Source organism: Andrographis paniculata, unplaced genomic scaffold, assembly GCF_009805555.1.
Source record: "Andrographis paniculata isolate CXL003 unplaced genomic scaffold, ASM980555v1 Contig57END, whole genome shotgun sequence".
Classification (NCBI taxonomy): domain Eukaryota; kingdom Viridiplantae; phylum Streptophyta; class Magnoliopsida; order Lamiales; family Acanthaceae; genus Andrographis; species Andrographis paniculata.
In genome coordinates, this window is record NW_026137592.1 from 2,396,394 (window position 1) to 2,418,992 (window position 22,599).

At 32.5% G+C, this 22,599-nt stretch overlaps 3 protein-coding genes across 6 annotated transcripts; 2 read left to right on the forward strand and 1 right to left on the reverse strand.

Moving 5' to 3' along the window:
• The first annotated feature begins 430 nt into the window (after positions 1-430).
• On the forward strand, positions 431-17,132 carry LOC127257049 (exocyst complex component SEC3A-like). 3 transcript variants are annotated; one of them, XM_051283319.1, is made up of 25 exons: positions 431-918; positions 1,612-1,682; positions 2,312-2,392; positions 2,500-2,567; positions 2,679-2,781; positions 4,699-4,847; positions 5,759-5,876; positions 7,352-7,456; positions 7,704-7,805; positions 7,961-8,098; positions 9,207-9,335; positions 9,430-9,510; positions 9,612-9,686; positions 11,278-11,451; positions 11,526-11,646; positions 11,724-11,788; positions 11,894-12,064; positions 12,369-12,448; positions 13,753-13,834; positions 14,677-14,774; positions 14,891-14,999; positions 15,331-15,399; positions 16,039-16,104; positions 16,195-16,284; positions 16,787-17,132. In XM_051283319.1, the coding sequence occupies exons 1-25, from the start codon at positions 741-743 to the stop codon at positions 16,895-16,897; spliced, it is 2,634 nt and encodes an 877-aa protein (XP_051139276.1). In that variant the 5' UTR covers positions 431-740; the 3' UTR covers positions 16,898-17,132. The 3 variants fall into 3 exon arrangements, with proteins under 3 accessions (XP_051139276.1, XP_051139277.1, XP_051139278.1); XM_051283320.1 differs by lacking the exon at positions 1,612-1,682 and having other exon boundaries at positions 770-918; XM_051283321.1 differs by lacking the exons at positions 1,612-1,682; positions 2,312-2,392 and having other exon boundaries at positions 800-918.
• Positions 16,593-21,358, reverse strand: LOC127257050 (uncharacterized). Of its 2 annotated transcripts, XM_051283322.1 has the most exons (7): positions 21,205-21,358; positions 21,059-21,125; positions 20,640-20,954; positions 19,590-19,930; positions 18,729-19,505; positions 18,510-18,586; positions 16,593-16,859 (listed from the first exon to the last, which is right to left on the reverse strand). In XM_051283322.1, the coding sequence occupies exons 1-5, from the start codon at positions 21,280-21,282 to the stop codon at positions 19,287-19,289; spliced, it is 1,020 nt and encodes a 339-aa protein (XP_051139279.1). In that variant the 5' UTR covers positions 21,283-21,358; the 3' UTR covers positions 16,593-16,859; positions 18,510-18,586; positions 18,729-19,286. The 2 variants fall into 2 exon arrangements, with proteins under 2 accessions (XP_051139279.1, XP_051139281.1); XM_051283324.1 differs by having other exon boundaries at positions 18,510-19,505.
• On the forward strand, positions 18,305-19,109 carry LOC127257051 (pentatricopeptide repeat-containing protein DWY1, chloroplastic). The gene has a single exon (XM_051283325.1). The coding sequence runs from the start codon at positions 18,305-18,307 to the stop codon at positions 18,998-19,000; it is 696 nt and encodes a 231-aa protein (XP_051139282.1). The 3' UTR covers positions 19,001-19,109.
• Positions 21,359-22,599: the final 1,241 nt, after the last annotated feature.

Sequence of the window (22,599 nt, forward strand, 5' to 3'; positions counted from 1 at the left end):
AAAAAATAAAATTATGATCATAAAAAAAGATGAGTAAAGATGTGAACAGCCGAAATAAATAGGATCTTGCTTTCGTCCCAAAATAGTTAAAACTTATTTTTTTATTTTCGTTTTTTTTTACAATTATTCTTAATTATTGCTTTTGAAAATTCTTTAAAAAAAAATAAAAAAAAATAATTTATACTTTATATTACATTCAATTAAATACTATTATTTTTTTTACTTTTGTGCCAAATAAAAAATAAATATTTATAAAAAGATTAATAAATAATAAATTTATGATAAAATCCCATAAAAGAGTAGTTTGTTTATCCTTTTTTTTTTAATAAAATTTTTAATATATATTTTTATTATTTTACATAAATTAAAATTTAATATAAAATATCATTTTATATTAACCATTCTATATCTTATGTTAAAAGAAACAATTTAGCAATGTGATCCACAGAGATAGCCAGCCACGTGTTCAGCACTATACATCCCTGGCCACGTCAGCCGTCTCCATCGACGACCACGAGAGGAGGCGCCACCACATATCATTGCTCGTACGCAGACGCAGTTCCACTAATCCTATCCCGGCGACTTCGCAACTGCACGCCGCTCCCTCCAATTCCGTTCCCAATCTCCACAGACCTGTTCAATTCGACCTCACAAACGGACCGCATTGCCGATTTCATCACTCTAACCTCATTGTTTTTGCAGAATTCCAATCCGCATAATTTTCGAGCTAGAGAACAACAATGGCGAAATCCAGCGCCGACGATGAGGAGCTACGCCGGGCGTGCCAGATGGCTATGGACAATCCCAAGCAGAAAATCGTGTTGTCTATGAGGGTGGCTAAGAGCCGCGGCATGTGGGGCAAATCCGGAAAATTGGGGCGGGGAGGAATGGCGAAGCCTCGTGTTCTCGCCATTTCAAGTATGTCAATATCCGATTTATTTTCTCACCACATGCATCCTTGGTTATGCTAATAAATGATGCTTTCATGTTCGATCGCATGATTTCCAAGGACCTAATTTAATACTATTATAAGTTCTGTAGCTACCTCGTGAGATTAATGTTTCGGAATTTGGGACTATGTCAATGTCTCTATTACTTTACAATGATGGATTGGTTACATTGTGAAATTCATATGCGTTTTCTCAAGTGATTGCAATCTGAATTTACTCGAGATGGCTCAAGTTATTCTTGTTGTTCGGAGTTTTGATTTGGCTTATTTGTTTTTTCTGCTTTCTTGATTTCACTAATTCTGTGGGAAGTAACGCAGATAATTTGTAGATGTATTGTTGAATATGATAGTACAAAGGATTGTCACACTTCTCCTTATTAGCCCGAACATCACAAGCTACGAAAAAACCTATGTAGGATTGCCTGTTGTCATCAGGACTTTATCATTATGAGTTATTTACGTAGCCCTCTTGAAACCAGGTGGTGATACCTGGCAGTAAATGACTTTCTTTGTTTTGACTTGAGTGCTGCCGAGAGTTTTAGGAAGTGACTTTCATATATGAATTGACTCTTAGCTACTTCATGTGTGTCTAGAATGAAACATGGTGTTGGTTTCATCAACCATCGATTATTTAGCTACTAACATCACATGATTGCTTACAGTTAAGGAAAAAGGCAATAGGGTTAAAGCTTTTCTCAGAGTCTTCAAATATTCCTCTGGTGGTGTTCTTGAAGTAAGTTCCAATGCAATGTTGTGGTTCTCTTTTGACCATGACTTTATGAACATATAGTTACCGAATTACCGAAAATTAATATAAAATATAGTGAAATTGCAAACATATTTAGAGGTTCTCAAAATTCTCCAAAATCCATGAGAACTTTGAATCTTTCTCAATAAGAGCATTTTATTATGTTAAAGGTTTGAAGAGTAAGTTTTACTACGTGACCCAATAAAAGGAAACCTTTTTATTCTCAAACTGAAGAGTATTACAAATGTGTTCCATACATACCCAAGAATATGTCCAACTCTTCTTATCTTCACATGACTGCTTGCCTTCTTCTCTTGCTGTCTTTGAAGCAACTTGTGAGTAGGTTGCCAAACACCTAGTGGCTTTTAGAACCAAGCAACTTATGAGCAGGCGAGCTTGCTATAATGTATGATGCAGCCATTTTTTTTGCTAATCATTCTTTCTTTGAAAAAAGAAGATTAGACAAACTTCCAGGCACTAGATTCAAAACAAAATGAAGTCATGACAATGAATTGTAGTGCAAAAAAATGTGTTATGCTACATATATTGTGATATTTTATGGTTTGATTGCAGTGTCTATACTTAAAGATAATTATCTGTTTCTTCTCTCGTAGCCTGCAAAAATATACAAGTTGAAGCATCTTTCAAAAATGGAAATTGCAACTAATGATCCTAGTGGATGTACATTTATGCTGGTAGTGCTCATTCTGGCTTTACATTTTTTATTCTCACTATATGTTAATACAGAATATACAATTTATATATGCATATGAGCTGATTGGTAATGATCTGATTCATGAAGGGTTTTGATAACCTTAGAAATCATACTGTTGCCCCACCTCAGTGGACAATGCGCAACGTCGATGACAGGTACACTTTAACCCCCCATATGTGAACCAGAGTTATTTTTTAACTAAACTCTTGTTCTACCTTCTTCCTTTTTTGTGTCTGTTTTGTGAAGATGATGATCTTATCTTGTAGGAATCGTGTTTTATTTTTCATCTTAAACATCTGCAAGGATATGTTGGATCAAATTCCTAAAGTTGTTGGAATTGATGTGGTGGAGATGGCTCTTTGGGCTAAGGTGAATGATCAGATGATCCAATTACCCTCATGCTTTATGCTTTGCATTCGGATAAAGTTGCATGGATGTACACAATTTTCTGGTTTTTATCAATAAATTCTTGTATTGATTCAATGATTATAATTATACAGAAGTTATTTAATTTAGTTATTTGTGCTGTTCTTTAGAACCTTGTCACATTAATAATGATAAAATATACTATTATTTACTAAGACATTTACCGTTATCTTTTCTTATTCTTTTTACTCAAATCATTTGGATTATGGAGTGTTTATATATATATATATTCATGAATTTTTTTTTAAGAAAAGATAGATTGGACATATTTGTATATATATATATGTCTGTGTGTGTGTTTTTATTTGTGTAAATATATATTGTATAATAATCTTCTGTTTGAATTTTATGCCCTTATTTATTTTGGACCGAGTAATATTAACCAATGTTTCCTGAATTAATATGATCCTTTTGTTTAGAAAGTTAGGGTGAATTTGGCTGCAAAATGGGAGGTGTAGTTGAAAGTTGAGTTATGATATAATATATATTTTATTAAAAAATATATTTTAAATATTTGAAAAGTTATATTTCAACAAAGTATATTCAATATAGAGTTTATTTTGTAGAAAATAAAGGGTTTGTTCATTTTGTGTTTTTTATGTATGTTTTTTTTTTCTTTTTTTTTTTAATTTTATTTATGTTAGGTACTATAGGTAATATAGAAAATAATATTTTATGTTGAATGATTGACTTTTTGTGAATTAATAAGTATATATATATTATATATATTGTGGTAATGTATGTATATTGTATTTTTTTATATTGTTTATGAGAAATCGGCCAACCTAGAAAAACTAAACAAACAAACCCAAAATTGTTATATATTACAATTAAATAAATAAAAGTATATATTTTAATACATAATTAATATGAATTAGTTTATAAAATACAGGGAAATTTAAGGGTGTTTATGTTTAGTGTTTTCAATCTAAGGTGTTTTTTGGTATTAGGTACAAGGAAGCGTGTCGGAAATATTAAATGAAGTTTAGTGTTGAATTTTTGACTTTCTTTTTTGATTTGTGTTGAGCTATTGACTTTGTTTTGTTTTGTGCGTGTATATATTGTAATTTTTTAGATAATGTTATTCGGGAAGCATGTTTGAATTTTTTATGCTTGGTGAACAGAGCTTTAATGTTTATAAATATCAGGTGCCTTTGTGGTGCTTTTGGATGAATGTGTGTTTTTTATGTTAGTACGAGGAATTGTATTGTTAATATAAAAAATAATATTTTTATTAAATTATTACTTTTTGTGAGTGGATATAGCATATATGTTTATATATTGTGTATAATTATGTATGTATAATTATGTATATATATTGTACTTTTTAATAATATTTATAGAGAATTGTGTCAATAAAAAATAGTTAGGTGAACACACTCATCTTTTATTTATTTTGGAGAGAGATAGAAATAGGAGAAAATTGGGTTCACCTTTAAAAAGAATTGGAGAAATAGTTGAGATGAAAAAAAGATGTCAACCTCCACTCAACTGTGAAACAAGCGGACCCATAATTATTTGTATCTTTGGGTTTGTTTGGTTTGTAGCCCAAGCCTGTCTTTTTTACCATGCAATCCGCATGGTTCTCAATAAAAAATAAAGTATTTTCTCTTACAAAATATCAAAGACTATTTAAACAGAAGTTCAAATCAAAAGCTCAAACCCAAACACAAACCAAACATAAATTTCTGTTGATATGAGTTTAGGTTTCTGTTTTTTTTATTAACTAACTCTGTTCTGAGTGAATCTTATCTACTTAATTGGTTAGTTGTTGATGATTCTATTTAATTTTTCCCTGTTTCTTAATATCTTCTGTGCTAATAATTGTTAACATTGATTTGTGTTTCATGTATTATGCAGGACAACACACAAGCAATTAGTAAACAGCAGGCAGATGTTCCATTTGGGCCTGATACAATTCCAGGGATGGAGGCTGAAGTGCAAGTGGCAGTTGAAAAGGATCTTGTGTCACAAGAAGAAGAAGAAGACATGGAGGCACTTCTAGGCACGTATGTATGCCAATTTTGAGTTGTGATTAGAAAGAAGATTTGACATTGAGTTATGAGTTATATGACATACAAGAGGAAATTGTAAACTTGAAACGTAGGTAAGTGCATCCTCTTCACAGAAGGCTGCTTAAAGATAATTCATTAGGTGAGGTTGATCTAGGTGGATAAGTTGGAGAGTGATTGAATATGGGCACTTAGAGGTAGAACTGCTGCCATCTATGTATGTGATAAGATAATACTGTTGCTCTTCAGATCTTGTCTACCATTTATATGATTCCTACAAGTCAGCATGCTTCAGTTTTCTCCATATTATGCTTAGGAACATGCTTAACTTATAATCATATACCCTAATAACCATAAATTAAGATCAAGACATGAGAGTTTCATTTAAGGAGGAGCTCAAATTTGAGTATGATGTTCCAGAACCAAGTAGCTGTCCTGAAAACCCTGATTTTAAGGACCCATTTAAATAACCATAATCAGTTTCTAAGTTAAGATTTAAATATTTCAAATAAATGATATTAGTTGCAGCATATTTTAGTATATTTTTCTATGAATTATTCCAAGGTTGTTATATCATACCCTAAAGCATAGCCATAATCAAAGAAAATTTAGACGTAAGCATTTGTTTTTGCTATGTTTCTCTCTTCAAGAATCGCAAAGCTATAGTGGATGTGAGATTCAACTCATTGCATTTGGATAAAGTAATCTTACATGTAATGGAGTTATAAGTAACACTTCAAGTTGGAATATCCTCCAGTTATATGCATGTAAATTCATCTGTCCTCTATTAATATTCTCTTCCTTATGTTGTGGCTATAAAGTATGAGGAAGTTTAAAATTTCCTAAATCACTACACATCCCACATTACTTGAATTTATAGCTGACTCATTAAGTTACACTGCATGCAGTTATGTCATGGGCATTGGTGAAGCGGAAGCCTTTTCTGAGCGTTTAAGGCGTGAGCTTCAAGCATTAGAAGCTGCAAATGTCCATTCAATATTGGAGAATGAGCCTTTGATACAGGAGGTACTAAGATTTCCATTTTTTTGGAAGATGAGTAGAGTAATTTTATGTATGCATAGATAGAATAATAGAATATGAAGGAATCGGAAAGAGAGGAAGCATCTACAGCCAAACAGAAAAATCAAAGATATATTTCCTACTACAGTGTTTGCACATATAGGTCTTTTGCTATTTTCATGTGCTTCATATATTGACCTTTTACCTTATTAGTTTACCCCTTAAAATATAAATAAATAAATGATGCGTATCCCTACAAACTTAGCTTCTAGGTGAGACGTCATTTACATCATCTAACATACTTGTCAAAAGAACTTAATAAGTCGCCAACGGTCTGTATATTTTGTTTCAACATTTTGCAGCACTAGGTGATGTCAGTCTTCTGAGAGTTACGGAACAACTATAAAGATTAAAGAGGCTTGTCTTTTTTGATAAGGTCTCCCTTTATATATTTCTTCAGTCATGTGAAGCAACGTATTTAAGGTGGACGTGAAAACTGCCTGAATAACCACTGATATGTATAATGGAGGCTCTGAGATAAAAAGATTAGTAGAACATAATAGAAAACTGCCTTATATTAAGTATTATTAGTTTGGTAATTATACATGAAGAATCGAATTTTACCATAAGTCTAAGATGGATCAATCAATGCAATCAAATCCTGATTCTTTTGATATAAATATATTTCCAGATATCCTAACATTCTAATTCTTTTCTTTTGAAGGACACAGGTTTTTAAGGACTTCCAAACAAATAAGTAAAATATACACTACCTTTTATGTTTATCATCATTGTGCTTATGTGGGACTGCATGAACTATAAATATAAAGAGAGACAATAGACAGTCCTTTGCAATAGAAACTAGCAATCAACTATCAAATGCACCAAAAAAAAAAAAAAAAATGAAAAAAAAAGAAGCAAATTGATAGATCTTGGAGAGCTACAAGTTTAGTGATTACATCAATTTTCCTTAAATTGTACAATATTTGGACTGACTCTGCTTTGAAAGAGGCGGACATATTGTTGGTCCAGACAATCTGTGAATGTGGATAGTTTGTGGTAGAAGAAATTCTTGGAGAAACTTATTATCCAAAGCTACTGCACCATGTTAGAGTTAGAGATGATGTGTTTTCATTAAATTATTTATCAAGTTAATTGTTGTATGGAATAGATGTAAACATAATATGAAATTAGTATGGTTCTAAAAGTGTTAAGTAGGAAACAATAGATGTGTTCAAGTCTATAATTTTGATTGATCACATTATGAAAAAGTTACATTTACGTCCTACTATTTTAACAAAATCTGTGGTGATGTAAAAACCCAAGGAAATTTATATGGAAATATTGAGGATGCATCCTGATAATGAGATGATCATTCAGGGGGTGATCCTAATTGACCAAGATTTGTTTCTTTCACCTTTAGAGCTTTGTTTGTAATCCTGTTTGGATTAAGCTACAGTTTTAGTTTCTTCCTTTTGCAGGTATTACAGGGAATTGAGATGGCTGCTAATTGTGTTGAAGACATGGATGAATGGTTAAGCATTTTTAATGTTAAACTGCGGCACATGAGAGAAGATATAGAGTCGGTACTGATTTTCTGAAATTTCTACTTTTCAAGGTGCATTGTGTGCTGGAGTGATTTTCCATATAAGCTCTTGTTTTTTTTTTTTTTTTTTACTTATACTTTCTGCATTCGTTTGCTTCCATTTTCTTGAATTATTGCTACATGAATTGAATATGTTCCATATATTTTTATATGATTGAAAGCATAATGTTGAGATTATGCTGGTGCTTTTGTTGCATCCTGTTGGTTTATTCTGTTTCCATATGCAGATTGAAACGGGGAACAATAAGTTGGAGACAGAGTCTGCAAACAACAAAGCATTAATTGAGGAACTTGACAAGCTTCTTGAGAAACTACGAATACCATCTGAGGTGTTTCCATATGGTTTTATGGGGGATTGTTCTGATAGACACTGCGTATATTTGTTTTCTGCAACATGGTCTTCAAAACTGGCATTTTAATCAAACAAAAGCCTCTATACTCACCATTTTGGGTTTTAAAATATATGTTTGATTCTTTAATGCAGTATATAGCGTGTTTGAGTGGGGGATCATTTGATGAGGGTAATATGCATGAGAATATTGACGCCTGTGAGTGGCTAGCCAGTGCTTTACGAGAACTTAAAGTGCCCAAGTTGGATCGGATCTATGCGAATATGAGATCCGTATGTATGCCATTCATTTGAATTTACTTTTGTTACTTTATTGCGGACATTTTATTATTGTTATTATGGATCTTATTCATATTGTAGGATGAGTTAAATTAACAATCTCTTTAAGCATATTGTGTACAATAGTTTCCTTTATTGACATGTCTTCAGATAGATGGTTATGTGTCGATCGATATCTCGAGGTTAGGAATTGTGAATTATTAGAATGCTTTGATTTGTTTACCAAGATGTTGGAAGTTAATTTTGTTTTGTTATGGTTTTTTTTTTTCATCCTATTTTCTTTTGCAGACCTATACATGTTGTCTTGGTGCTCCAAATGAATACACGATTATTTATCTTGGTCAAGTAGAGTCGTTAAGGAAAACTAATAATATAATTTAGGCCATATGTTTGTGGAAACCTGCTCTATATGACATGAATTTCCTATTCCTGTGGAATTCGATTGAAGTAGAACGGTTAATTATAAATAGGTAGACGCCCTAGACTTAATGGAAATGATTTCTTGGCGTGAATTCATGTGAACGTTAAAACTATGAAAATTGAAATCTTGAGCAAAATCCTATTTTCTTGAAACAAAGGTTACTAAGAGAGAGAGAGAGAGAGAGAAAGGTGTAGAAGAGACTCAGAGATGGGAACTAGTAGTGGAGGTATCTTTCCATTAAACATATGAAGGATAAGAATATCGATTCATACTATATGGACTGATCAAATGACCACATCTCTATCTTCTCTTTTCTTTTTTCTTTTTTGGCATAAAAAAGTGGAAAAAATGATGTGAAAAGAGTTGAATATTCATTTATTAAATATTTTGCTTGGTGTTTCATAGATCTTTCAAAGCATGGCTGATTGCATAAGAACAGATCTAGTCCTATTCCCTGTTAATGTGGAAAAAGAAAAAGAAAAAAAAATCATAGTAAGAGGCGAATTGTTGACTTTAAAAACTTCAAGGGTTCAAGTTCCTCTATGTCTAGGAAACTTATTACTGAGCGATACAGTTGTGACATGTCCAACAGCTGCAGACATGCATTTATTCTTCCTTTGTTCTTCAAGAGAAAAAGATTGAAAAGGCATTCAATTTCTCCCTATCTTGAAAATGATTCAGGTTACAGAGAAGCAATCTGAGCTCGATAGGCTGAAGTCCACTTTTGTTAGAAAAGCAACTGAGTTTCTTGGGAATTATTTTGCTAGTTTGGTGGATTTTATGTTAAATGATAAGAGCTATTTCTCTCAGGTATTGTGATTTTAAATGGTTTCCAGCAGATAGTATTCTCAGCTAAGGATATTGTACTATTTTATCTTGTTATTTGCTTGGAGTATTGTAACAGCGTGGACAATTGAAGAGGCCTGATCACGCAGACCTTCGTTACAAGTGCAGGATATATGCTCGTTTATTGCAACACTTGAAGGTAAAATGAAGAGTTGGCTTTATAACATGGCCGTTTGATATGATTGTCTGTTTTTTTTCCAGTACTTGAGATATGCTTCTCTCTTTTTATTTTACTTGCAGAATCTTGATAAGAATTGCTTGACCCCTTTAAGGAAGGCTTACTGCAGTTCTATGAATTTGCTTTTACGTCGGGAGGTAAGGGAATTGGTGTCATCCTGCAAAAACCCATTGCTAATTTCCCAGCTCATCGTTTTTTCTTTTTACCTAAAGAAGATAGATATTGTCTTCAAATTATGTTTGTTTTGGTGATAATACTGCTAGATGAAAATGATTGTGCCAATACGAACAAGTTTTGGGTTTCAAGAGTGAGATCAGAAATGCCAGTTTCAAACAAGTTTTGGCAAATGTAATGCTGAGGAAAAAACTTTTTGATCAGTATAGTGTGAAGAGTTCTTATAATGCATTACCCGGTTAATTTCCTTTTTTTTTTTTTTTGTATCCCTTAGACTGAGCACAAGTAATGTTGAATATGCCCCATAAATATTTATTATGAAAACTTGTTGAAAGGTAATGTTATTACTTCAAAATTTATTTTCATACTAACAAATTTGTAGTAAGTAGGTTGCGTAGAAAAATATTAGTGGTAGAGGGATCACTTATATGAGAAGAAACATGATAATTTTTTGGAAGGGAAAATATACTTAGATTAGAAACTAGAATTATCGAATTTAGATCCCAGGAAATGGATAAAATTTATGGGGCTGCAGAAACACGATAATAAATAGAATGATAGAAACTTATTTTCGTAAGAACGAAGGAATCATCTGGTGGATAATTATTTCCTCCCCCCCAATTACAAATGGTATTAGCGTCGTCCATTTACTTTTTATTGCAAGTGTATATGAATTATTTAACATAATGCTTCTTGTTATTATACTTCAGTTTTTAATTTAAGCATTGAAAAATGAATCGCAGATCTCTTTTAATGAGCACCTTAAAATATTAAATATTCTGAGTAACAAACAAAAAGAAAATGGATAATTGGATATAATGAATATGAAAAATAGTTTTATCCAATATTTAGAAGCTAAGCTAAATTATTCTGACTATCTAGACTTTTAAGACAACCATTTTATCTAGAGTGGAGTAACATAAATGACTGTTGACAAACTAGAATAAACTTGAAATCTTTGTAGCTATGTTTTACCCCTGAATAAATCAGAAAATATTTGAAAAAGTTAGTCAACAAGCCCATAAAATCTTTATGCAACTATCTTAGAAAGATACTCTTAAATCAACACAAGGAGAAATAAAAGGTACGATAATTGGATGGAGTAGAAGTGAGAAAACAATATTGATTTCACGAAATTTTCCCTTTATCCTGATATGAATGAATTGGAATTCTAAAGATTTCTAAACATTTTGTTTCGTTAAGTAATTTCATTTGCACAATCATGTGCTTTCCCTATGTCTTATGCTGCAAGAGTGACATCCTTAAGGCTCATTCAGCTTGATATTTGGTGTATAGAATGTGGGGTTGCTATGTTCGGAACATAATCATATATGTGTATATGTGTTGTAAATGAGATCATCTACTCATACACGCATATTATTTGTTGCACTCTGTATTCTAGATATGGTTGTTTTTTGTCTCTAAAGTGAACAGTTGGGTAATGTTCAATGCATGCAGGTTGGCGATTAATCTGTTTCATTAGTTTCATATGCTTTTATATACTATTAGTACATGACATTAAAACTCTTGAAAATTTATTTTCATTTCATGCAGGCTCGTGAGTTTGCAAATGAACTCCGTACTAGTACAAAAACACCTAGAAATCCAATCGTATGGTTTGATGGTTCTGCTGGATCTAGTCAGAAAGAAACCAATATAGATACTTCTGCTCTTTCTGAGGCATATGGACAAATGCTAACAGTCTTTATTCCGCTCCTTGTGGATGAGGTGAGATTAATTGGACATTTGAATCTTCTACATTAATATTTCTTTATACAAGCATTACTTTTCATGAACTGCAGAGTTCATTTTTTGCACACTTCATGTGCTTTGACGTTCCATCTCTTGATCCTTCTGGAGGCCTTCCTAGTGGAAACAAATCTGATGATGATGACGATTTAGGCATCATGAAAATTGATCAAGGTGATTGCTCTTCATAGTTTTACAACACTCCCTTTTGGCTGCTTGGATGACATTAATATGCTTCCTTGTAATGGTAGGTAAAGGAACTGGGGATCTGGCGGCATTGAATGATTCTCTTCAGGATTTACTTGATGGAATACAAGTATGTTGGATTCAAAACTTCCTGCTACTATTTATTTTTTGCAACTAGACATATATTGGTACTGATTTTTATTTTTTTTCCTTTTCATTCTCTTGCGGCTGTTAGGAAGATTTCTATTCTGTGGTTGATTGGGCCTGCAAGATTGACCCTCTGCGTTGTATATCAATGCATGGAATTACTGATCGATATATCTCTGGTCAAAAAGCTGATGCAGCAGGGTTTGTGCGTATTTTGCTTGATGACCTGGTTAACAGAGTTTCTTCGCAATTCGGTCGTGTAAGTTATAATACTCTAGGATGATAAAACTATTCTTAGTGAACATTAGGAAGTTTGGTTCCCTAGACAGATGGAATTGAATGTTGAAAAACTGCTTGGGTTGGTGAATTTTTTGCTGTATTAACTAAAATGAAATCTTACTAGTTCATAGTTGTTCAATTGAAAGAAAATTTGTAGAAAGTATGGTAATAAGTTTGCAGATGAAATTGACGTGATGTGCACATCTATGCAAGCATAAATTATTTCCTTATCTGTTGAGTGAGTATGCTATTCACATAAACTATTTAATCTAAATGTTATGCAGTTTGTTGATGAAGCTTGCCACCAAATTGTAAGAAATGAGCGGAACGTTCGGCAGGTGGGGGTCTTGGCTTATATCCCGAGGTAACAGGCTTGAAATGCTTATATTGTCTCTATAATATTGGCTATATCTTGTTTGGATGTACTGTCAACTTCAGTGAAAAATTAGTAATTATTTATCACTGTTTATTTGCTTAAAGTAAGAAATATCCGTCCCAGCATTAATACCAAGCAGAAAATGTTGTTTAAAGGTTCTTTGAATTTTGCATTTGCCTAGGTGATTGGTAATGTATATTTTGCCTGTCTTTTCGTTTGCTAAATATTGTGTGGTTGGTTAATGACTATTTCTGTTTTTCGTATCGTATAAGATGTAAAGCTTCTGTTGGAATGGATGAATGAACACTATCACATGCAAGGGGCTAGGAGTGTTCATCTTGCCTTAACCTTGTACAGAGAATTTTTTTTTTATTGACAGTTGAGATTCAACATGGGATCTCTGTGCTTTGCATATTAGAGTACTCACATATCACCTAATCAAATAGCTATACTCTATCAACCTCAATCATCTATTTCATGAGAAAATTAATTTGATTTCTTGTTTGTCTAGAGAGATTCTATGCATCTTGGGACATCACATTTGATATCATTCCCTTGATGTTACACCAAGCCACGCACATTGCTATACTCTCAGGATGTTTTTGGTTTTAGCCATGATGATGTTACTTTCTTTAAAATTGGAGATCATAGAATAACAAATCATGGTGATGCCACAAGTTCTTTCTGTGCAATTTGTAAAAAAATACGTGCTCCCTCATCTGGAGAGTATTTGCATTGAATTGCTTCTTACAATCTGCAAACCTTGTAGAATTGTGTTAGAAAGGTTTTCTATATTTCTAAGATTTACCATTGTAGCCAACTCTTTTGAGTAAGATATATAATTCAAAAGTTATTGAAAATATTTCTTATAAGAACCAAACTTAAATATGAGAAGTGGCGGAAGCTATACAAAGTTTTGAGAACTATTACCCCAAGTACTCCATCATTTCAATGCTTCTAAAAGATTTGAATCACGTCTCACACTCCTCACCATAGTTTTATGAGTTTATTCAGAATTTTGGAGTTAATCACTATGTACTAGTCTGTGGTAATGGATATAACAAAATAGGGATGGGTCAGTTAAGCTTGAGTTTTCAACCTAGAACGGCTGACTCTCTTGATTTCAGACTTATCATGTAAAGAAAAATTTTTAGAATGCAGCTCAGTTCACATATTGACTTTGTAAAGGCATCATGCTCATTTACTAATTAGTCTTATAAATGAACTGCAACTACTATTTACTTGGTGCTTTTTCTCTGTTATTGCACCTAATGAATTTACCTTCTGGATAGATTTGCTATTCTTGCAACCCGTATGGAGCAGTACATACAAGGGCAGTCGAGGGAATTGGTTGATCAGGCTTACACAAAATTAGTGAGTGAAAATTTAACACTTGAGCATGCTTGTATTGGTAAAACGTTTTTATCTGAACTTGATTTGATTGTTCTTCTCATTAATATTGCATTTTAACTATGTAAGCTGCATTATGATGTCATGTTTACTGTCCTGACTAAAAACCATGCTGAGTCTAGCTGTATATATATATATATATATATATATAGCAGTATCACATAAATGGCTTAGCATGATTAAAAAGACTAAAGTTCTTGAATGTCAATCCCTCCTTCAGATTCAGTGTTAGCTGGAAATTTTTTATTTGGTTACTGAAACTTATTGCATGGATAATGGCTCTGTAGAAAATCAGTTTGGGTTGTGATATAAATTATGGTATCAGTTTAGGTAACTTTTATCTAAATTTTTAATATAACTGTTGGATACACTCGCCTCTATGTGAAAAAACCGAACAGCTTTGTTCTCTTTGAATATATATATATATATTTTTCAGTAACCTTACTTTGTAATCTCACAGTTTTCAATGAAAGCATACCATTTTTCCATACAAATCACTGGATCTAACAGTTATTTTACAAAAAAACCAAAATACAGACACAAAAACAAACCCAAGGTTTGACTCAGTAATGGTTTCATGTATGATATGTGGTTTGATTTTGATGTGTTTGTGGATGTGCTAGCATCTACCTGCTTCTGGACCTCCAAAATGGCATGTTACCTAAATAATTATATATATATATATATGTGTGTGTGTGTGCATATATATTTATAAGATTGTTATTCATGGTTTATATATGGTTATATATACTTGGTAGTTGAGATGTGATGATATTTCTGAAAAACTTGAAACCCCAATATCGCAGGTGACTATAATGTTCATGACATTGGACAAAATCGCTCAAGGAGACATGAAATATGTCGATATTATGCTATTTGAAAATTATGCAGCATTTCAGAACAGGTATTACCACCTTTATATATATATAAAATGCTGGTATATGTTATATTTGGCTAATATTCATTTTAGTATCATCTGTTCTCCTAATTACTATATTCACAAGGTCGATTAATTTGCAGTCTATATGAACTGGCCAATGTTGTACCTACTCTAGCGAAATTTTATCATCAAGCAAGTGAAGCTTATGATCAAGCATGCACACGATATATAAATACAGTTATTTACTTTGTAAGTACCTATTTTCAGATTTTAGCTATGCTTCTTCAATCTTTTACATTACTATAAACAAAAAAATTAATAAATAAAATCCTATGCTATCAGCCCCTTCTTTGAAATTGCCCTGGATGCACAGATCTAACTGGAAATCTTTAAATATAAGTATGGGAATATATGATATATGTATTACTGTACACCACACTTCTCTCTATCAACCCCCCTTCAAGCCTATGACAAGAATAGGCTTGTCATAGTGATTTTTGAGGACACATCATTGCACCTTCAAAATGATCTATTTCTGACGTGTTAATTTTATTTTTTTTCCTTTTTTATTGACTTGCAGCAATTTGAACGGCTATTCCAGTTTGCTCGCAAGATAGAGGATTTGATGACCACCATGAATGCTGAAGAGGTTAGACACTAATGATATTGTATATACATCTTCATTCTTTTCCTAACTATGAGAAAGGAAGTCTAGAATAAAGTTTTATATGGGGGCTCTATGTATTTCAGCTGCTTGTCCGATGCATTCAATGTTTTTCTAGTATTGAAGTAAAGAGCATTTCCTAACAAGCACAATTTCCTCATAGATTTCCATGACAACCAAACAACACCCAAAAATCACATGAATGCTTTAGACTAATTTTCAAATCTTGTACCCATAATTATGATTTCATTCACCTCTCTGGTAATTCCTTGCCCTTCTTTTGACTGAGAGAACTCGAATTCCTGTATGAGTTTACAAAGGAATTGCCCTCACTATATTGGAAAGAGTATTCGAGCTACTAAGGTAAATTCTCTTATGCTGTTCCGAAACAGTGAACAAACAGAACCACAGGAACTGTAACAAAATATGTGAAAATGCAATTGTCAGAATAAGCTGCATTTAGAAATGTCAGTTTGATGTATACACCTTTATGCTTGTAAAACCTAAGCTGGATTACCATCTTGTTGTTTAACCGATTCCATGTTGATGTCTGATGTTTATTTTTCTCCCGAGATTTATGTTTAACTAACATGGAAGTAAGAATGTAGCATGGAAAATTTGCAGATCCCTTTCCAGATTGGAATGTCAAAATCAGATCTCCGGAAGGTTGTAAAATCAAGTTTATCTGGGGTATGACAAGTTACTGACTATGGGTAATTTGTATTTGCTTGAGTTCATTATTTTTGCTGAAAATAAATAAATAAATGTCGATGTTTGTAGGTTGACAAATCTATTACCTTGATGTACAAGAAAATCCAGAGAAATTTGACCTCCGAGGAACTGCTGCCTTCTCTATGGGACAAGTGCAAGGTAATCATTTAATCGTCAACATTATCTTGCACTCAAATAATTACTTACATACTACAGAGAATTAAGTGCTTAAGTGGGGTACATAAATTGAATATGTTAAGATGAACATCTTGGAAACAGGATCCAATTATATTGGTCCTAAACTCACCTCTGAACACACAAATAATTCCTTCGTAGACTAATTTCTAATGATCTTTCAAGTTCGAAGAAAATATATATATACCTTTTGAACTAATTCAATTCCTTATCATGGTGCGGCCTTAATCCATTAGTTTTCTTTGCATTAAGAAAAATAGTATCACTTCAGATGACAAAACACTTGGGACTATAGATAGGACATTGCAAGTAGTTTTGTTCCTCCATACATGCTACCTTGTGTTGTTTGAACTATATATATATATATATATAGAGAGAGAGAGAGAGAGAGGCTGTTGGTCTGGTGTCTTATACTCTCTTTCTCTCTTGTGTGCCTGAATATCTATCTCTGTCCTGATTTCGGCAGAAGGATTTTCTTGAAAAATATGACGTGTTTACTCAACTGGTAGCGAAAGTTTATCCAGCGGAGACCATCCCGGCTGTAACGGAAATGAGAGATATATTAGCTAAAATGTAGAGAGAGAGAGAGAGGACAGTGAAGCAAGCCATTCATCATCCATTCATGTTTAGTTTTTGGTCTGTTTTTTTTGAGGTGGTTGGTGCGACTCTATTACCATTCTCAATCCAATTTAATTTGTTCTTTTATCTTTAGGTCAGTGAAGAAGCCATTTTGATGGCATGAATGAATTTGCTTATATTTTGGATCATTGTTAAACTTACTGTTTAAGTTGAAAGCAAATTTGGGTCTGCTATCTTTACTGTTTAGGTTTTCTTCATCTATTTATTTTATTTTTAAGATGGGATTGGAATATTTGAGAGTATTTTGATAGATATTATATACTCATAATTCTAATCAATGTAATGCTTGCTTTGCTGTTAAATATAAGGTAAAATCACTCATGCAGAAGGAATTAAATATTCTTTATTGTGTTATTAGTATGACGAGCTTTGATTAATTTCTTCTTTAATCAATCAAAGTAATTATATTTCCAATGCAATAGACTCTTTGTGGAATAGTACTTTCTTTTAACGATTTCTTTCTATCTATTTACTATGCAATTTTTACATTAAGTAGAAATATATAATATTATTTCAAATTACTATGCAAACTACATATCAAATATAAATTTAATCGTTCAAAAAAAATAAATGATCATATAAACAAATAATAAAAACAATTTTTTAGAGAAAAGAAAAAATAAAGAAGATATTTAGCTTGAAATTGGAACACTTCAATTTCAATGGGTCTAGATATATTATTTGATAAAAAAAAAAATGTGTTTGTATTTTTTACAAAAAGAACACAATTCTCATCTCCTCATTTTTCTTGGAAAAATATTACAAATTTTAATCATAATTTAAATTTCTTTTTTAAATAAAATTAAATAAATATTATAATTTATAATTATTTATATTATACTGCAATTATTTTTACTAATATAATTTTTTTAATAATTTTACTAGTGACTGAGTATATAAGAATTAATAAGTGTCTTTACTTTATATTTTTAGTTTAAAATGCTTTTCTACACTAAGTATAAGCAAAATGTTAAAACTCTTATTTGGTGAACACACCAAACATATTTTTATAGTGAATATAATATTTTCTCAATAACTTGACAATTTATCAATTTTTCTATTTTAGTCCCATAAAAAATATTTATTTATTATTATTTTTAGTAACTTTATACCATCGCCTAACAAATTAAGGATTTCCCAATGGTTCAAAATCAATTATAAATTAACTAATTAATTAAGTCTGTTTTATTTATTCACAACAAAACAACAGTTTTATAATGGTGCCTCCTGGGATATTTTTATTTTATCCACTGCCTCCCTAGATAAGGTAGGTAGGGGTAGGGTATCCACACCACATAGCCCATCCCACAATACTTACTTCTCTCTCTTTCTCACATTAGCAACAATGGCCATGGCACCTCCTACTTCATCTAATTTCTTCCCCCATCTAATAATGCCCTCATCTCTTCTTCCTCCCACCCCCAACCTCCTCTTACCCCCCACCCCCACCCCTACCCGGGCTTCCAAATCCCCTCATCATCAAACCACAACACACCACAACACACATTCTACACATCCAATAAATCAATCGAATACAAGAACAAACATACCTGAAACAGGTTGCAAAAAAATGCCCTGTGAGCCGATCCCCGAATCCCTGCCAAGAACTCAACTTACAGAGCAGCAGCTGAAACCAAAACAGGACATGATGAAGAACAAGAAGAAGGCAATTAACAACAAGAGAGTAGCCGACGAGAAGAAACCTACGAGCATGGCGTATCAGAAGCTTAGGTCATTGAGCAAAGAGGCCAAGGAAGCTGGATATGTACCTGATACGCGCTACGTGCTCCATGATCTCGACCAGGAGGCCAAAGAGAAAGCCCTGCTTTATCACAGCGAGAGATTAGCTATAGCTTACGGCCTCATCAGCACACCTCCAGGCACCACATTGCGCGTCATAAAGAACCTCAGAATCTGCGGGGACTGCCACAATTTCATCAAGATCTTATCCAGCTTTGAGAAACGAGAATTCATCGTAAGAGATAATAAGAGATTCCATCATTTCAAGGATGGCAAGTGCTCCTGTAGAGACTTTTGGTAGAGAATTGTTACTTACTCTAACTTACCAGTGGCGTTGTGGCAAGAAATGTAAATCCTACTGTGGAAATATTGATTCGCATATGTATAAAACTGAGCCATATTCTGTCTAAGTCAAAAACACCAAAAGCAACAGCTGATCAAGAAAATTGATGTATTTTGCCATAACACCAGTTGTTTTTCCCTGATTAAAGAATATTTTTTAAAATGAAAGAATTCGGGGGTTCTCAAGAAATATGATCACTACAATGCCTTGCTAGATGTATGTATCAGAATTATGTATATATGTGTCAATAGTTCTCGGAAACAGGCCTGGATGGAAAAAGCCTCAGTAAAAATGTTAGTAAGGACCAGAGACAAACAACACCGAGGACGCGGAAAACCACGATCAAGGAAAGCAACGCTTGCCTCCTGTTCAAAACTGCATTTGTAACAGTAGCATTCCTCATCCCAAATAATAATGTCTCCATATAACTGGTAGCCCTTGTCAACTGATATATCCTGTAGATCTGAGGAGATATACCGATCTCTTAGAATGTACTGGCATTTAAAGGAGGAAAACACAAATATCAACTTAAAGTAGCTTCTATTACCTCAAACATGATCGGTACTAGAGGCCAGCAGGCTGATCCATTGTGTTCAACTATTCTCTCAAAAGCAAATTGTGCTAATATACCAAGCATGAAAGGACCCACTGCCACTAGTGATGATAATCCAACTGCTGGCCAAGTAACATAAAGAGCAAACAAGGGGAAGATGAACTTAATGCCTGTAGTGAAAAATGTAGATGCCAAATATCCCTGTAGGCCTGTGATAAGACTCCATCTCTTTTGGCTAAACTGGAGATATGGCTTTTGAACACGATCGGTCACATGCAGGAAAATAGTAAGCCCAACATAAAAGATGGCCTCAGTTGAAAAGGATGAAAGAATTTCTGCACCAACAGAAACCAGTGAAACTAAAGTTGTGATGTTTGATATCAGTAAAGAGATGATCTAGAGAACAAGACCCAATCATAAAATGTCCTTGTATATACAACATACTCCATAACACATAACAGAAATCAACTCAAACTAGTTTTGATTATTCTCCTAAATATATAGGATAAGGAAATAACAAAATTATAACAATAGCGATATAACTAATGAACAGAACATTAATGTAAGAGCTTGACAAGTTAAGAAAAAATACTAATCTTATTTCTTAAATTCTGTTAAAATAGAGTTCAATGTTCTTTTGGAGATTTTTCAAAACTTCTTAATTATGCAATGTTAAGATTCGCAATAAAAATCATTTACTCTCGTAAAACATAACATCCAACTACTATTTGAATAAAAAAAGCAAACACAAATGCAAACTAACTGCACCCTAAATGTGCACCAATTTTCATATCGTGCAGTGAATTTTCTCAATAAGTTTTCTATACCTAATGGTCCTGACATGTTTCCATAACTAATGGTTTAGGTATGATGTTTTGGGAGAAAACTAAAGTATATTTATACTCATAAAGAAACTAAAAAATCTCAAAGAAAGCAGAGCTCAAATGTCGCGCATCCAGATTTATTTAAAGAACACGAAGATATAGTATATCTTTTTTACCGTCAAGAAGATTTACAACCATTTAAAATATAGAAGAATCTTACCTGCAAAGGTCTCATTCCTGAAAGTTTCGTAGATAGCAGGAGCAACGAAGAATGGGGGACCAACCACAGCCGAAACAAGAGCAAGAGGTGCCAGTATCCAAAGTAGAGAGCCAGTATTTTCCTTGAACGGCGATGAAACAAGTTTATCTTCCTCGATCGACTCGTGACTCAATCCCCCGAAGGAAACAGAGCCCGATTTCCCACGATATGGTTCGTCGGACCGATTTCTCGCATCAACACGAAAATTCAATCGCCTTGATGAATTCAAGCTAGCAGGGCGTAACAAAATTCCACTCCTCAAAGATTGCGAAAGAGCTGGAAAATATATATATATATATATATATATAATTCGCATTAACTTAAAAAGGTGAAGATTATCCAAACAGCGAAATAAATGCGAGAGAAGGAAAGGAACTTACATTCGAGGTGAACTTGAAGTCTGGGAATCTGCTGGAACAAGGCGCAAGGATTTGGACGATGTTTGACCTAAAGACGAAAAACATTTCCATTAGTCAATCACACAGCAATTCAACAAGACAGTCGGAAATCTAGGAAGGAAAACTACCTGAAGAAATTGCAAGTTCCGTAAACGGGGAGGCGGAGACTGATTCAGAGCGAAAACAGTGGCGGATTGCAGCTCCATTTTCGCGGAGGTGGAGTGAGAGAGAGTGAGATAGCACAAATAGTTGGTTAGGGTTTTGAACGGTCCACTTAAACCCTTCCATTGCCGCCCTCCGCCCTCACTATTTCTTTAAATGCAATTAACCCTTATTCATTTATTGAAAATTAGCTAAAATAATTAATTGAAATTTTAAAAAATTATAATAATAAATAAATACTAATAAATAGATATATATATATATATATTTAAGGTGTGTTTGGTTGGGAGTATGGATTTTGAGTTGGAATTTGAACAGTAAAAATTTTGAATTTAAATAGTTGTATAATGTGATATAAATAGGCGTTGACGTGATGTTTTGAATGTAAAATTGATTTTTAGTATAATATAAAAAATAAAAAATAGGTGTTTGATTTGATGTTTTTGAAAAAAAAAATTGGATGAATAGTATAAATTCAATCCAATCCCCCAAACAAATTAATATTTCTTCTAACTTATTGTAATTTATTTTTCAAAATATCACAATTAATTAATATAATAAGCGTATTTATTAAAATTACGTTAAATTTAAATTAATACATATTTTATGAATAGAGTAAATTATTGAAGATTATTTTTAAATCTATGTAAACATACTAAATAATGCTCCGTTTATATAAATTGCACAAAATCTGAAATTGCGGTCAAATCCCTTATAGTTGTAAAACTGTTTTAAACTCATTTAAAAAATTATGTGTCTAACCCTTGCGGTCCTTATTTAAGTATTTGTCCTTATGAATAAATTTTAAAATTTCAATTTCTAAACCCCTAATACCATTATATTCATTTTCCTTATATTTAGCCTAAAAAAAATAGTAAATATACTCAAAATAGTTATTTTTTTAGGTTTTAAAAGTTTATTTTAAGAAAAATAAATATATTTATAATTTTAGAGGTTTAGATATTAAAATTTTAAAATTTATTCGTAATTTGGACGCATTTAGATCGTTAAATAAAGACCGCCGAAAAAGTTAGACGTATAGTTTACGAAATCACGAGAAAATTTGACACAATTTTATAAATATAAGACATTTGGTGCAATTTCGTGAAACTACCGATGAATTTTGTGTAATTTAGTTTTTTAAATACAAAATTTAAATCAAATACAAACTCAAAGAAACAGAAACCCTGAGCAAAAACATTTTGAACATTATTGTCAGTTCCACTGCAATATTGCATATTTATTACTCTCTCCATCAGTATGTCACTTTTTTTTCTTTTTAAATATTACACACTTTAATCTCATTTTAAATTTTTTAATTTTATTTTTAATTAAATTAATTAGTTATTTTTATAATTATT